Below are 16,945 nucleotides of genomic sequence, written 5' to 3' on the forward strand. Positions count from 1 at the left end.
GGGACTAACTGTGCACCACTTATTGCGGACCTGTTTTTGTATTATTATGAGTAACAATTTATGACTAAGATTAGCAAAGATTCATCGGAACAACATTTGATACAAAAATTTAACAATACTGATATATTGGCTCTCAATAATGACGATTTCAGTATGTATACTAAAGAAATTTATCCTATTGAACTTACTTTAAATAAAGCTTATACTAACAATGACCACTGTCCTTTCCTCGATCCTGATATCTATATCATTAACGGGAAGCTTAATACAAATATTTATGATAAAAGAGATGATTTTACATTTCTTACCGTTAATTATCCATTTTTAGATTGTGACGTTCCCTTGTCACCATCTTATGGTGTTAATATATCTCAACTTGTACGATTCGCACGTGTATGTAACAACGTATTGGATTTTAGCCACATCTGATTCAGGTATGACCAAGAATATAAACATCTAAACATGTGCTCCTAAACACAAGTAACTGGCTATGGCTAGGATGTGTGGTTCTGTTCTGACAAGAAAAACGTTCAATAAATAACTTCCATGGGCAAATATTGTATACATTATAATTTTAAATTTCCACAAAAGTCGAGGAGGCGATGCATCATGACTTTTGGTGTGAAATACAGAAGACAGAATTTGCCTTAAAAAGATTGATATAACCGCAATGGATTATTGTATGATAATCACAATGTGAATTTTGAGAATACTTTCTCTTTATTTACCTTCTAGCAAAAGCAGCCAGAATTCTGCAAATATCACACTATCAACAATAGCAACTACAAAGACGACCAAAGCACCCTTTCTTCCCATGGTCATGCCGGTTTGTTTCCATCGCTTACAACATTTAGGATAAAACAAAAGTAGACATAATACCTATATATATTTGTAAATCAAGTTTTCTTTGAATGTATGCTAATCTTGTTTTTGGTCCAAAAGTCTACGGAATAGAAAAAATAGCTTGGTAACTTGGTATTCACTATAGCTAAAGCTTTTCTCTATAAATTTAACTATAATGGAAAACATTTACAAATTCATCCGACATCAGACATCCACATGCAGCGTTTTAGAAGAGCTATTACATTTTTATACTAATGGTTTTAGGATAAACATGGATTAAATTCGAACGAGAATGATGAGTGAAATAACTTAAAAAGAAAATGTTACTTACAAAATTATGAAAATCTTCAATTGTTTGCCTGTTAGCTAGTATCTAAGTATGAGGCCACACACTGTCGGTTTTTTTCAATGATAATATTGAATTTAATTTCTTGAAAAAAAATAGTTCTTATGCAGTGTTTTCACGAACTGGCATTTCTTACGAGTTTTTTGTTTAAAAAATAAAGTCAGTATATTTTTATACTACATATCTAAAATTAGAAAAAAAAAGTCTGACGTTCGGTTAAAACAAAATATAAAAAATTACACAAACAGAAATTTTATAGAGCCTCAACTTCGCATTGTTGTCTCAAACTGTAAAAAATCAACATCGCGTGCGCTTACTTTGACCACTTAAGCATTAACCTTTAGCCATGATTTTTATATAAACTGTAACGTGACAAAGGGGAGGAACGACAACAACACAGACTGACGGACATAATATAAAGCCTGGTATCTATGATGAGTATACTTACTTACGGACGGAAAAAACCATCCAGTAGGGCGTGATGTGTCTGTTTATAGTGATGCCCCTTTAATAAAAAACAATCGCAATTTATTAATTATAAAACTATAGAAAACTTTATTGTGTATTAACTATTCACACACTGAAACATAGCACTTAAATAAATAGCAGGGACTCATAGTATCACTATGACTGATTTTAACTCTTTCCTGTAGAAATCGTATAATGACGTGAGTTTTGCTTTGAATAACATGAATGTATGGGATTTTTTAAAAGTATGATTCCTTAATAAACTTAACATACTAGTTATTGCCCGTAGAAAGCTAAAAACATGAAATCCCACTCTAAAGAATCAAAAGCAAATATTTGTATGGTCTTGCCAGACCTGGATTACTGTTTTTCCATGGACCGATATTTTTCCACGTAGTATTTCTTGAATTATTTAAATCTTTGATCAGAATATACATGTGGATTGATTGCCTAACAACGTAGGTGTATGCAACGAAATATGACCATACAGCCTTCAATTATGAGCAAAACCCATTCAACACGCGGCTGATTTTATTCCACACAGTATTTCTTGAATTATTTAAATCTTTAATTAATACTGTTGTAATCGAATTCAAAAACATATTTTTAAAACTACCCGCCAAAAAAGCAAAATGAAAACAGGAGAAACAAAAAGAATCGCATAGTGTAACCATATTACCCCCAGACCCCGGATTTTAATTACAAAATACATAAATGATTTAAATGTCTTCTTTTTGTATAATGATTCTAAGAACATTTTCAATAATCAAATAAAACAGAATTCAAAATTTTATTCTGAACACAGGTTATTAATTAAGATACATATAAGCCAACTGAATGACTCAGAATCTTAAATTCAAGTTAACTAAATCGAGGGATCATGTACAAACCCTCTGCATAAAAATATGTCGTTGAACTCAATGTATTGCTGCGATTGTCAAGCCCTTCGAATACCTTTTCATCATTTATAATGAGAAAAATCAAGTTTCAGACTACCAAATGTAACTAATGGTTACATAAGTGAAAATCAATCCGGGTCACAAACTTAAACCGAGGGAAACACATCTAATACCCATCAGATGAAAACGATAGAAGATTAAAAACACTGAAGTGCACAGACAAAACACAGGCAAAGATACTTAAAACGAACTATTTGCTAACAACTGTCATGGTAGAGGACATTGTAAGAATAAATTTGAGTGTTTTGGAAAGATAGGAAATATAATGACAGAAGTTGATGTTTCTTTTATGGAGCAAATAAAAAAAAAAAACGTTCGCAAAAATTAATTTCCATGCGTTAAAAACTTGACTATCTTTAAACATCATACCCGATGTTTGTCATATTGATATGAGGTATGACTATCAATGGAATGACAAACATTTTCAGACCGAAAATCAAAACAATAAAATATTAATATTTCAATTTAGAATTTGACTTGGAAGTTTAACCACGTGAGTCCATTCTAGTTTTTGATAAATTAAAGATAATACAGGAACAAAAGCAATTTAATTAACAAACCAAAATAACAAATGCAATTATTGATGCAATCGATTTCATATTTTTGACATTATGATTGAAAATCAATTAAACTTTTTTAATAAGATTATTTCTCGTGTAGATAACCAGGTATGATTAGAAAAAAAACCGTTGTACTTTATCTAATCTAACGCAGTCAACGATAATCGGTTAAACAACAGCTTTTAACGGAGCAGACTCAAATTTCCCGCCATTAAACGCTATCTGTAAAAGCCTAAACAGACTAAAACGTCAAAACACATAATAAACTGTAATTGAAATGGACCCTTACTGCATCTACATATGTACTGGACAATTTTAGATCGCTGAGGTTCATATTCGAAGATCCAAGTGTAGAAGAGTCGTAAATTACATTCAGTTTAAACATAGATCAGACGAAAATGTCTTAGATTTTGTACGGTAATCGTAACTGGAAACACAACAAGAAGTATATTTCAAACACTCAACAGCACACTGCATATAAGTCAACTTCTCCATTATTTGAACGGACGACGATGTTATTGTCCTATTGAGATCAAGTCGAAACCTAGATTTTTGAGTAACCGATGCTATCCTACATATACGGAGAAACAAAATACAAATCATTCCAATTTTTGACATTGTCAATTAATCTTTCAAACACAGGACTGTTCGCTCTATCAAATGTTTTCTTTCAAGGAGAAACAATCCTCAAAACTATTGTGCCATCTTTTTATATATATATTTTTGTTTGTTTAACTTGTTATACGACTCTATGTTTAGTATGTGAGGATTAAACATTATTCATCAGATAAAGCCACCTTACATTATCAAACATCAATAGCTTTTTTTAACATTTAAGAACAATGTATATTGTTTCATTCGTTAAGAGACTTAATACACCTAATACTTCTAAAGTGTTAACATTGGTTTATATGTTTTGTTATGATTCATATGTTTTTAATACTGTTCAATTGTAATATGACTAATATTACTTCCATTTAAAAGCAAAGCTATATGCATTTTTACCTTTGTGATGTATTCTTCTTTCTGTTTTTCTAATGAGTACATAAAAAAAGTGAAATAACTTTGAAAGTCCATTATCAGGTGGCAAAATCTAAAGCTCCGCCATATCAAACGATTGAAAAATTTGTCATGAAATGATTTCGATTGATATAAAGTATCAAAATGGTATGCAAATATTCTATCGATTAATAAATAGTGTTTACTTTTAACATTGACCTATTTGAACAAACTATAAATGGAGAACGGAAATGGGGATCGTGTCAAAGAGACAACAACCTGATCAAAGAGCAGAAAACAACCGAAGGCTATTAACGGGTCTTCCACACAGTGAGAGCAAATCCCACGCATGGAGGTGGGCTTCAGTTGGGCCTGAAAAATAAAATGTTTAACGAGCGGTACACAAAAACCTGATTATAAGTTTATGCAGTTATATACTATAGCTGTTGAGTCTTTTGGAAAAATATCACTCGTCTATAATCTTAAATTTTTGTTCTTGATTTGATCATTCGATTCCTTCAGCTTTTGTTTTCTTGCCTCGATTTGTTACCTCCTAAAGTTTAATAAAATTTTAACGTCAGTCAACTACTGCTGTCTCTAATTTGGTATAGGTGTCTGGCGTACCAAATTATAAGCCTGGTACCTTTGATAACTTTTAACATCATGGGTCAATGCCACTGCTGGTGGACGTTTTGTCCCCGATGGTATCACAAGCCAACAAGTCAGCACTTCGGTGTTGACATACAAGTCAATTATATGGTAATTTTTATACATATACTGTTTTCAAAAGTATGAATTAATCGAAGTACTAAAGATTTTATTATCCCTGACATAAATTACCCTAGTCGTATTTGGCGCAACCGTTATGAATTTTTGGTCCTCAATGCACATCAACTTTATACTTGATTTGCTTTCTAGATGTTTCGATCTGATGGTCATTGATGAGTCTAATGTTAACGAAACGCGTGTCTGGTCATTGATGAGTCTAATGTTAACGAAACGCGTGTCTGGTGTATCTAATTATAAGTCTGATACCTTTGATAACTATTTGTTACAGTGTTGCTTATGGTGATTATCATAAACACAGTAAAACACAATGTCATCCGAAACACAAAAAATTTGGAAAGATAGGCGAATTTGTGCAACACTGACCCCAAATAAATATTGGGATAATCTCAGGTGCTCCCTTTGGATAACCAGATCATGATTCACATGTGGTTCCCGTTTTGTTGCATTGTTGCACCCAGTGATAAGTCGAATATGACGGATCACATTCGATGGCAAAGAGAACGGGATAGTCCGTACGAAAATTTGAACATATCCGTTCTCATTATGGAAACAGATATCCTATATCGACAACCAACTGCAACTAGTGATTGTGTCCGTAAAATTTACGAAGGAATAATTTCAACTTCACCACTTGAAACTCTTTGTTTAATAGCTTCTCTGTTAGCAACAACCCTCTCTAAATAAAATCGTGACAGGAAATAAAAGTCGTTGTATTCACAAGAAGTAGAGCTGTTAAATTAAAACTGAAATCTAATAAGAAGTGAAGTTTTATAGTAAACGCAAAAGGCCAATGCTAAAGTTGTTTTTGAATATATTTGCACTAAAAATACAAAATTATCAATTATTTTATCACAGAATTTTTTAATGATTAATTTTAGAACAAAATGAAACATAAAAACATTTTCAAGTCAAAAATGAAGGAATGATAGTTTTCTGCATTACTATCAGTTTACAAAACCTTGAATAAAAGAATGATAAGCGAATAACAATAATGCATTTCATTGTGTGTTATTAGCCGATTTTAGCGCAATTCTTTGTAGATCTTTACTTTAATTGAAGTCAAATCCTCTATTTAAGTAATTTCTGTAATTGTTTATGTGTTACATATTTGTTTTCTCGTTTGAATTGTTTTACATTGTCTTATCGGGGCCTTTTATAGCTGACTATGCGGTATGGGCTTTGCTCATTGTTGAAGGCCGTACGTTGACCTATATTGTTTATGTCTGTGTCATTTTGGTCTCTTGTGGACAGATGTCTTATTGGCAATCATATCACATCTTCTTTTTTTTATTAATGACCGCTATGCAAATTTGCAAATTAATCAACAGTTTGTCATTTATTTGTATGACATAAACTAGACAACTGTTAAAAAAAAGTTAAACATCAGCTGCAAATTAAAAATTAAGTAAGTTAGGAGATAGAAAATGAATATGCAACCAAATTGCACAATAGCCAAATCAAAACAAAACTGTGAATTCCTTACGAATTAATGTCTGCTTAATATGTGTTGTAGATCAACATTAAATTATGTCTGTTTGTTTTGTTGACGCATCCTTGTCAATATAATTCTATTTGATGGGACTGTCATAAAAGTGAGAGGTTTTAGCTAGCTATAAAACTAGATTGAATCCACTATTTTCTACATAGGAAAATTCCTGTATCAAGTCAGGAAAACGACAGTTGTTATCCATTCGTTTGATGTGTTTGAGCTTTTGATTTTGTGTTTGATTATGGACTTTCCGTTTTGAATTTTCCTCGGAGTTCAGTATTTTGTGTAATTTTACTTTGTACACAAAAGGTTAATTGTCATTAGTTCATTAATGTAGGTTAATTATGTAGTTGTTCTAATGTGTGTTTTACATTATATCATATCTCTTTTTAGTGATTCTTTCATAGATCTATATGTTATTATTAAATGTATTATATTGTTTATTTGTTTTATGTTGATTTGTATTTCGAATATTTAACTTTGTAGTTAAAATGGGCACACTGTTCATGTATCATTAGTGTGACATGGGCATCGAAGTTACAAAGCAAAGAAAAAATAATACACTTCTTTTTTTTAGAATAATGCCATGTTGTCAATATTTATCTATCTACTTTGGTAGGATAAGATGATGTACAACACTAAAACGAGATATGTGAATTATACCAGCTTGAATTGAAATAAATTCAACGTCAAATTGACAAGTCTTTCTCATTAAAACTCTGAAGGTTTGATACATCTTTAAAATCTTTCAACATTTATTTTACATAAAGTTCCAGAGTAACACATAATTTTCCCAAATGTTTTTGTATGGTATGTCGAGCACACTAACTTAATAATTATAACTTTGCATTTCTTAAAACAAATAACGATACTGTAGAATATGAAACTAAACTCGTATCATCATTTTTGAATGTTTTAGATCATAGTATTCCCCGCCAAATGCTTCCCAAGCTAAATAAGTTCCATGGAGGTTTACTTGGTAACAAGTCATGTACCACCAACCACCACTGTATTGTTGAGCACAACTTTGTATACTTGGATCAGTTACAAGGTCATTATCAAAATCTCTTGTGGAAAATTTCATATCATTATGGTAATAGAAGCTATCTCCTGCAAAATATAATTAAAATCAGTTTTAAAATCTTTTTATTTGCAGAATACTTTGTTTTGTTATTTTCATAATATATATTTCTATAATGGTAAGCTCTGTTTTACATTCGATGGGCACATGAACAGATGAAAGTTATCCAAAATGGTGCTGCTACTTATTTTATCTTCTTTCTTGTTGAAAACATCATAGTATACATTAGATGTGCACATCTAAGTTAAAAAAAATACATGGATTATTTTCACACTATAAAATTCTGAATGAACGTAGATTTATATTGTCAAGATAATAAATACATGGAGCTCAATGATACATTTCATTATTCTTCAAAAACCGTTTAAATAGGGAGCACTTATATGCACTCAAATGTGTATAGATCCATTTTTTGTGTATAAATACCCTTCCAAAGCACCTGAGATAACCCCCAGTTTTTGGTGGGGTTCCTGTTGCTTAGTCTTTATTTTAAATATTGTGTTTTGTGTACTATTGTTTGTTTGTTTGTTTTATTGTGGTTTTTTTTCATTTCTAGCCATGATTTTTTTTATCTATATGCGTTTGAATGTCCCTCTGATATCTTCCGTCTCTCTGAAATTTAATGAATTCAAATGAACAATACCTGCAGTTCCACTATAACCATCAATAGACAATTTGTATTGTGTATCTTCATCTCCAACTATGAAAATCTTGTAAACTGCATATCTTGTTTCTCCATTCCAGTCCACTAGATCTACTCGTAATTGGTAATTCCTCTTTGATGTCAGCATATGCAAGTTATCATTACCTATAAACAATAAGCAAAGTAGGACATATAGAATTAGAAAGAAAGTAGCATTGTTTGATTGATAGTTGTTACCTTATAAAAGCGAAAAACGGTCTAGTAATAGATTAACATAGTCGTATTTGGCACAAAGGTTTGGAATTTTAGGTCATCGATGCTCTTTAACTTTGTTCTTGTTTGGCTTCATAACTTTTTTGATCTGAGCGTCACTTATGAGTCTTATGTAGACGAAACGCACGTCTGGCGTATTAAAGGTGCACATGGCATCTAAATTATAATCTTGGTACCTTTAATTTGATAACTATCTAGTAGCCAGATACAAAAAAATCCGACACATGAATATTTCATGCACAATGATTAACTTTAGATATATGTTAATATTCGAAACAAAGCAGGCAGATGTGTTCTGATAAGGTAAAATAAAAGTCTCTCAGGTTTAGCGTTGAAATTAAATTAATATCGTTCCGTTCTGATCCTCAACTGTTTTTTCTCACGACGGTGGTATATATATTTATTTATATATATATAACTTTTTATTCAAAAAAAAGTTGGACTTTTTTAAATATGAGGATGATAACATTAACAATACCATTTTTTAATACACCAGCTGCGCATTTCAACAATTAATGTCTCTGCGATGACATTGGAAATCATGTGTTCAACTTATCAATAACATTTAATTGCAAGTGCTGTATTTTATACGAAGTTTGTCTCTTAATAGAAGATTAAATAACAGTTTCGGTCAGACGAACTTCAAAACTTCGAATTAACCAAGTGGGTGCAAATCTTATGATGTGTTTGTGATATCCTCGCGACTAAACATTTAGCAGTGACCTCATCATAGTTGCGCAGGTGATATACAAGGTTTCCAACATTAAAACATAACTTCAAATTGTTTTTTTTCTTGACTTTAATATTTTTACGTTTGATTACTTTTAGTCAATATAGGATTGGATATCATTGCTGAGTAATTTTCAGTCCTAAATCGTGATTAAACAGTTCTGCAATTTGTGTTTGTTCATAGTTGGCTTGACGGGAACACATGTATCAATGCAATATGTGACAACCAATACAGAGAGATAGATGTCTAATGACAAGATAACAAATTTGAAATCAAATACAGGTAATACATGTATCTTACCTATCCAGAAATCAGATGAAATAATACCAAATCCATTTTTATATTGAGCCCAGTCTGTGTAAAACATTGTTGAGCTGGAGTTTCTATTCTGTATCACCTTCAATTGAATAGACCAATACATATCGGTTAAATAGTAATCAATGAAAACATATGTATGATGTATATCAAATAATGTTTATTATATGAACAAAAAAGTACAACCACAAAAAAAAAACGAACTCGGAGGAAAAATTAAAAGCAATATGCATTTTGACCTTTGTGAATTATTAATCTTCTTGTTTTGACAATGATTATAAAAAAAGGGAATAATAAAATAACCAACCGAACTCCAAGGAAAATCAAAAACGGAAGGTCCCGATCAAAGGACAAATAAAAAAAATCAAATACACGAATAGACTTGGTACAGGCATACAATGATACTTTCAAACTTAAGGTTTACGTAAACCTCTTTAAACTCAACGCGATTTAAACTATCCAAACATTGTTTGTTGTTTTCCTGTAATAACAATTTTCATATTAAAAGATAAACCATGAATTGAAAACAACCAAAATAGTACATGTAGTATATACTTTGCAATATGCTGGTAAGCAGACTTTGACAAAAACCTAGAAAGCACAATCCACGAAAATAAACGTTTCCTCCATTCTCGAAAATACATGTATTCACTTGTAGGTGTTAAATTCTTTTAATGACCTGCAGAGGGGGTTCGGATTCATGTCATTCAGCAAATATCTCATTGCCGTGTTTCCAATATTGCAATTTACCCGAAAGCAAAAAGAATAATGGCTGACATAGAAGCTTAAATAAATCTGAATTCAAATATATCAACAATCAATAGAAAAAACCCATAAAACTATAGGTGTGAACACGAAATAAAGCAAAAGTGATTTAATCTTTACGTTTCTGTTTTTATTATTATGATTTTCAAATTTTAAGATTCAACTATCATCTAAATCAGTATTTGATGGGTTTAATCAATAATATCATATCAGTACCGAACCACTTACAATAGGGAATTCTAAATCCCTGGAGACTTAATGTCACCAAAATAAGGAAGCAAAATACAATTGATTCAGGTAATTTCACCATTTGAATGTGTCTCAGGTGTTATTGTCAAAGCATAAATCTTTCAAGCAGAAAGGAGTAGGTCCGGTAAGGGCCGATTTTGGCCTCAAATTTCAGGCTCATCTGACGAAAGATTTTGGACACTTTTCAAACACTTATTAATAAGTGTCTATTTCAATTGATTCAATTATTGTATGTGAAAGATTTTAACTGAATTAGTCATTGAAAACGCTCCGATTAAAGCTTAAATATGAAAAATCTATCAAATATGCCAAAAAATGTCACTTTTCAGATGGGTTTTGTCAAAAGCGAAAGTGGCCGCATTCGTGTTCATCCTCAACCTTTATATATGTTATGTATTATCATCAAATACAACTTACAATTCAATATTATGAATGAACACGAATGCGGCCACTTTCCTTTAAGACGGAAACCGTCTTAAATTTAACTAAAATGCTAAAATTGTGAAGATTTCGGTAATTTAGCATGACTTAATGATGCTAGTACCCGATAAATGTGCATTGTTTTGTCGAAAATAGCTCATATTTATGTAGCAGAAGAATTCTTCTTTCCAGTAAATAGCTCAAAGATTACATTTTCACAGTTTTGTAAAACTGATATATGTTGGGGGCAAAAAGGGGTCTAACTGAACCTACTCCTTTAAACAAAAACCAATCAGTCTGACTACCAGGAAAACAGTTTGTAGTGAAACAATGGTATTTTAAGCTACATTTCATTTCATGTTATTTGTTCAGAAGGTATTAACATACCAATGATTGGATTGTGTGTTTACGATGACGTCATCAAAACAAGGAAGGAATGCAAAAGACAATTGATTCAGGCAATTTCACCATTCGAATGTGTCACACATATGACTGTCAAAGTATAAATCTTTCAAGCAGAAATAAAAAAAAAACCAATCAGTCTGACTACCAGGATAAAAAGTTTGTAGTGAAACAATGGTACTTTAAGCTACATTTTTTCATATAATTTGTTCTAATGGTATTAACATACCAATGATTGGATTATGTGTTTACGATGACGTCATCAAAACAAGGGAGGAATGCAAAAGACAATTGATTCAGGCAATTTCATCATTTGAATGTGTCACATATATGACTGTCAAAGTATAAATCTTTCAAGCAGAAATAAAAAAAAAAAACAATTAGTCTGACTACCAGGATAAAAAGTTTGTAGTGAAAAAATGGTATTTTAAGCTACATTTCAATTCATGTAATTTGTTCAAAGGTACATACCGTGATGGGATCGGTTGTCCACGATGACATATTATTTTTTTAAGGTATGACAATAAACGTTTAAATAAAGAACATATTGCCCTTCCATTGATGAATAAAGATTGAATTAAAAAATATTGATTTCATCAACAATAAATTATAACCTTTAAGTAAGTATTTTGTAAAAAAATATTCAAACTGATGAACAATAGTCACTTGACTAAATAAAAGTGTAAATACTGTCAAGAACCTATCTAGAATCAATTGTAATGTTAAAGGAAATATTAATCAAGACAAAGATGAGTGTGCCATTATGAAAAACCTGATGCCACCTCCGGTTTAAACCTAATGGGACTTGGTTCTGTTGAATGATGAAATGTGTATATGCGCCTTTACTTTAATGCCTTCATATCCGTTGTTTTTGCCTTAAATATTTTGTCATCTCGATTCTCTTGTGTTACCCTCTCAGCATTGGAGAATCAACAGCTTTTAATTACAACACTGAAATTATCATAATTTGTTGCTTCAGACTCGCGTAACTTGTTACCTCTTATAAGACTCACCAATCATTTGAAAGGAAAAATCAAATAGGAAGTTGAAGACATTTAAACTATAAAGCTAAAGATGTATTTTGCCTGGACTAAGAAAAAGACTTCTGGAACACAAAAGTGTTTGATACATATATACAGGTAAACGAAAGAAATATTAAGGACAGTACATGATGTTAGAACAGTCAATTGCATGTGCAGCGGGAAAAAAATGAAAGGATACTAAATCGTTAACATGATATCACATGCAATATTGAGAAACAACAACTTTATTAAAAGTTAACGATTAACTACGTCTATTTAATAATGTGTAATTTCTCTGATAATGTTTTAATCAATAATCAATTATGATGATAATGATCTTACAGTCCAACCTCCTGTATCCGTGTTCATATCACACTGTACTTCGAGTGCACCTATACCTTCGGGGTAAATTGTAAATTCACCGCTTATTGTTGACCAACATTTTAAAATGTCACTACAGTCGAAAGGAATATCTGTAAAATTTTCTGAAATTGAAAATACATGTACGTGTGTAATGAAATATCTAAACAAAAAGATATGTTTGTTGGTTTTTTTTTATAGAAAAAACAGTCCTTGGTGTCAACAGGGCTTGTTTATTATTATTCACATGTATAAACTCGGGGTATAACCGCCGTACGGTTAATTCTAGACATTGATTCATATCGGAGCAATGTCAAAATACTGTCCTTCGAAGACGAGAAACAGTAAAAATAAAATAAGACAACTCGCATATGCAATGCACAAAGAAGAAAGTTTGGCTTTTTTTTGTGTACATTATTTATAATATTACATGAACAACAAATATGCATTCTATGCAGCAAAAAGAATTTCAAAGCTCACGACCATTTTTAGTTTTTGATTACGTCTACCATATTATATCTTTGTAAATAAATTGTTGAATCCAGATTGTTTTGCACAAAGTCTCTGTTTCTCTCTATTTATTATTAACTGATGAATATATGAGATACATCAGATAAAAATTTACCGTATGCAAATGAGTATCAATACAATTAACCGTTTGTCGGGTTGATAATTGGTTATGCGTAATCTGTAATAAGTTTGAACTGATATAAGAACCCCACAAAAAGATCAAAACTCATCTTTTATTTCGTATTTGAATGTTCCTATATCAGTAAAAGTTTCACACATTTACACGTATATGTGTATTTGCATATGGTCGATAGCGATCCGCCGTAGCTTATGTAAAACTTCAACAAAATACAAACTCTTTGAATTTTAGTTATACACATGAAGATATTTAACGAATGGTATCCGTAATAACCTACTGTACCGTTTGTTGTCTTTACATATATGTCTTTTATATGTACAGTTCGTTGCTAATTCTTCTACTATTGGGTGCGCGTTTTGAATTTTCAAAATAAATTGATATGATAAAAATGTATATACATAATGCGTGACTAATATGTCTGAGCGTCACTAATGAGTCTTATGTAGACGAAACGCGCGTCTGGCGTATTAAATTATAATCCTGGAACATTTGATAACTATTGTAAAGCTTATGAAAGTGACATACTTTAAATTTTCATTAAAGATCCACCAACATGATAATAACGTGTAATTAACTGACTTATTAGTCGAGATGTTTTGTACCATAATTGTAATTTGGGCAACATTGAACCATTTATAATTAAATTTTCTATCTAAGAATCTTTTAAAACAACAAACGACAAGCACTTAATAACAGGCTCCTGACCTGGGACAGGCATATGCATACAGAATATGGCGGGGTTCAGCATGTTAGCGGGATCCCAACCCTCCCCTAACCTGGGACAGTGGAGTAACATTACAACATAAAAACGAACTATAAAAATCAGTTGCAAAAGGCTTAACTCATCAGATGGATACAAATAGAAATACTACACAGAGTGGACGTGGCCGGATACTTGTATATCCCAACAACAACAAAAACACGAAGTACAGATCTGAGAGTACTCTCAGTTACTGGCAGCTAGTTCAAAGCCACTAGCAACTTATAAAAAAATTAATGCATCTAAGACTACATCTAACTAGTCTATATAATAATATAGTAAATTTTTGTTCCAGTGATATAATAACGTTTCGAAAAATGCATTTATTGCAGAAGTTTGATTGCAGCTGTATCCATTTATTAATGATTGGTATTTAACAATAACACTAACACATCTTTTGCAGCATTATTAAATAGTATTTTGCTTTCAGAAGCAATGAATAATTTGCATGTTTTTCCTATGATTTAGGTAATCATGAATATTTGTTCATACAATAAAATGCAAATTGACTTTCTAATTCAATCTTTATGTAACAATGTTACGGTCAACGTTAATAAGGAGGAACCCGTCATTTTGAATTTAAGGAATCAGCAAATGTTCGATTTCTTCAATATTGTCGAAATTTAACAACACCTACCTCGAAATCACCGTTTCGATAATAATACTTGCATGGTTCATAATAGACTATATAAACTGAAATCTAATTTCTCTTAGAATTACAAAAACAAATGTATACAAACAAACCTTTGTTTTCTCTGACCATTACAACAGATTCTTCAGACGATTTCGTTTGAACATTGCAGCAACCAGATGTATCAGTAACACACACTTTTGTACTTTCGTTATAACTGCAAACGCAACAAGATTTACTTTTTAAACATTCAGCAGCACATCGCTGTAAAGAACTTTCTTCTGTCGAAATCATAGACAACGATGTTGTTATTTTTTTGTTTTTATGAATCAGAAATTGTCCTGTTTGAAGATCAGAGTTTATTAAATGTATATGTAAAAGTAATACCATACAAAGAACTTTCCTGCTTGTCTTTCCTAACTGATAAAAATGTTCTCCCCTGCTTGACCATAGACGACCGTCCATCATAAAATTATCCGATTGCAATACTTAGTAGTAGATCAATTTCAGAATTTGTTTTCATTTACTTAATTATTGACTAATTTAAATCGATTGTAATGGTTATTATATTTTAGTATTTAAATTATTCATTCTAATTGAGCTATTCAAATTGTGCTAAAAACATAATTCAAAAGATTTTAATCAATGAGAAACGAACAGCATCGTTTGTTGCTTTGTTCAAAGTATTCAATGATAGTGCAATCCATTATGTTTTTATATGACATATAGATTATGTCTTGACGTTTGTATACTAACTATAAAATGTAGCAATAATTGCAAATTAGATAACTATTCACCAGAGACCAAATGAATTAAAAATAAAAATAAAAAAAATTACCGAACTCCGAGAAAAACTATATACGGAAAGTCCCTTATATGGCAAATTAAAAAAAAAGAAGCCAAAACACATCAAACGAACGAATAAAAACTGTCATACATTTTAACTCATCAGATGGATACAAATATGAACCTGGTATTATTGCTAGCATAACCTCTTACTCGTACGACAGTTGCAGTATAATTCCATTATATTGACAACGATGTGTGAACAAAACAAACAGACATAATAGGTAAAAATGTCAAAAATAGGGATACAGTACTCAATATGGTATTGTCATACTAATCGCTATAAATACAACCACAAATATCAACAAAGAAAAACAAAAAGGCAGGTTCATCGCACAATATTTTCTTAAAATGTCATGTAACAAGTCAGGAATGTGGAAGTTGTTATCACATTGTTCGTTCCTATGTACGTTGGGGTTGTTTTTTTGTTGCACTTCAATGTTCCCGTTGTTCCTTTGTTGTATAGTTGATGTCTTCCCTCGGTTTGAGTTTGAATCTCAGAATTGTTTTAATTTAATCAATCGATTTATGAGTTTAGAACAGCGGTGTACTACTGTTGTTTCATTTACCATGGCACAGTGCAATAACACAATGACGGAATGTATCAGTATCGAGCCACGTCAGATGGGTATTTCCAAAAGTACACTCAACTGTAAAAAGTAATAATATACAAAGATAAATAAAGGATTACTATTACACTTCATTAGAACAATAAACAACGTCAGTACTTAGATTCTATATTTCGTGTATTATTTATGATATTGATACAGATCCAACAAAAGTCTGAGAAAAGTGGAGTAACTCTGACAGTTTGAATATTAGGAAATAAACATGTACTTTGTAGATTTAGATTACTCAACACTGAACAAAAAAAGATAACTTTAATTACATTTTAAAATAAAAACAACCAAGTATTACTGAAAGCTTGTATATTATTTTGAAATGGTTCTTATTTAGTTATAAGTTATTTCAAACAAAATAAGATTTATTAAGATTGTTTAGTGATGATTAAACTAATTGAGAAAAAAAAATTGCACAATTGAATCTGCATCATTACATTGTGTTCAGAAAACAAGAATACTTCTTGTTGTCTTTATACTGTTTATACTGTTTTATCTAATAGAACATAATTTTTTGTCCCTATTTTTTTCATTGAAACAAGATTCATTCTCAATAAAAATAGTACTGATGAATATAGCTTTTATTGAATTACATTCTTCTTTTGGACTTTAGAGATATCTATACACATATTTGAATGGGTTCTTTAGAAATATTATCAGATTAGTTAACTATCAAGGTCTATGTCACAATTAAAAGTGAAGAGCTGAATCTAATTTTCTTAAGTA

At 31.0% G+C, this 16,945-nt stretch overlaps 1 protein-coding gene across 1 annotated transcript; it reads right to left on the bottom strand.

The window, feature by feature from the left end:
- Nucleotides 1-7,020: 7,020 nt before the first annotated feature.
- Nucleotides 7,021-15,287, bottom strand: LOC139482878 (fibrinogen-like protein A). Its single transcript, XM_071266909.1, has 5 exons — nt 14,867-15,287; nt 12,696-12,838; nt 9,481-9,577; nt 8,178-8,342; nt 7,021-7,563 (listed from the first exon to the last, which is right to left on the bottom strand). Exons 1-5 carry the CDS (start codon nt 15,219-15,221, stop codon nt 7,340-7,342), a joined length of 984 nt encoding a protein of 327 aa, XP_071123010.1. The 5' UTR covers nt 15,222-15,287; the 3' UTR covers nt 7,021-7,339.
- Nucleotides 15,288-16,945: the final 1,658 nt, after the last annotated feature.

Source organism: Mytilus edulis, chromosome 7, assembly GCF_963676685.1.
Source record: "Mytilus edulis chromosome 7, xbMytEdul2.2, whole genome shotgun sequence".
Classification (NCBI taxonomy): domain Eukaryota; kingdom Metazoa; phylum Mollusca; class Bivalvia; order Mytilida; family Mytilidae; genus Mytilus; species Mytilus edulis.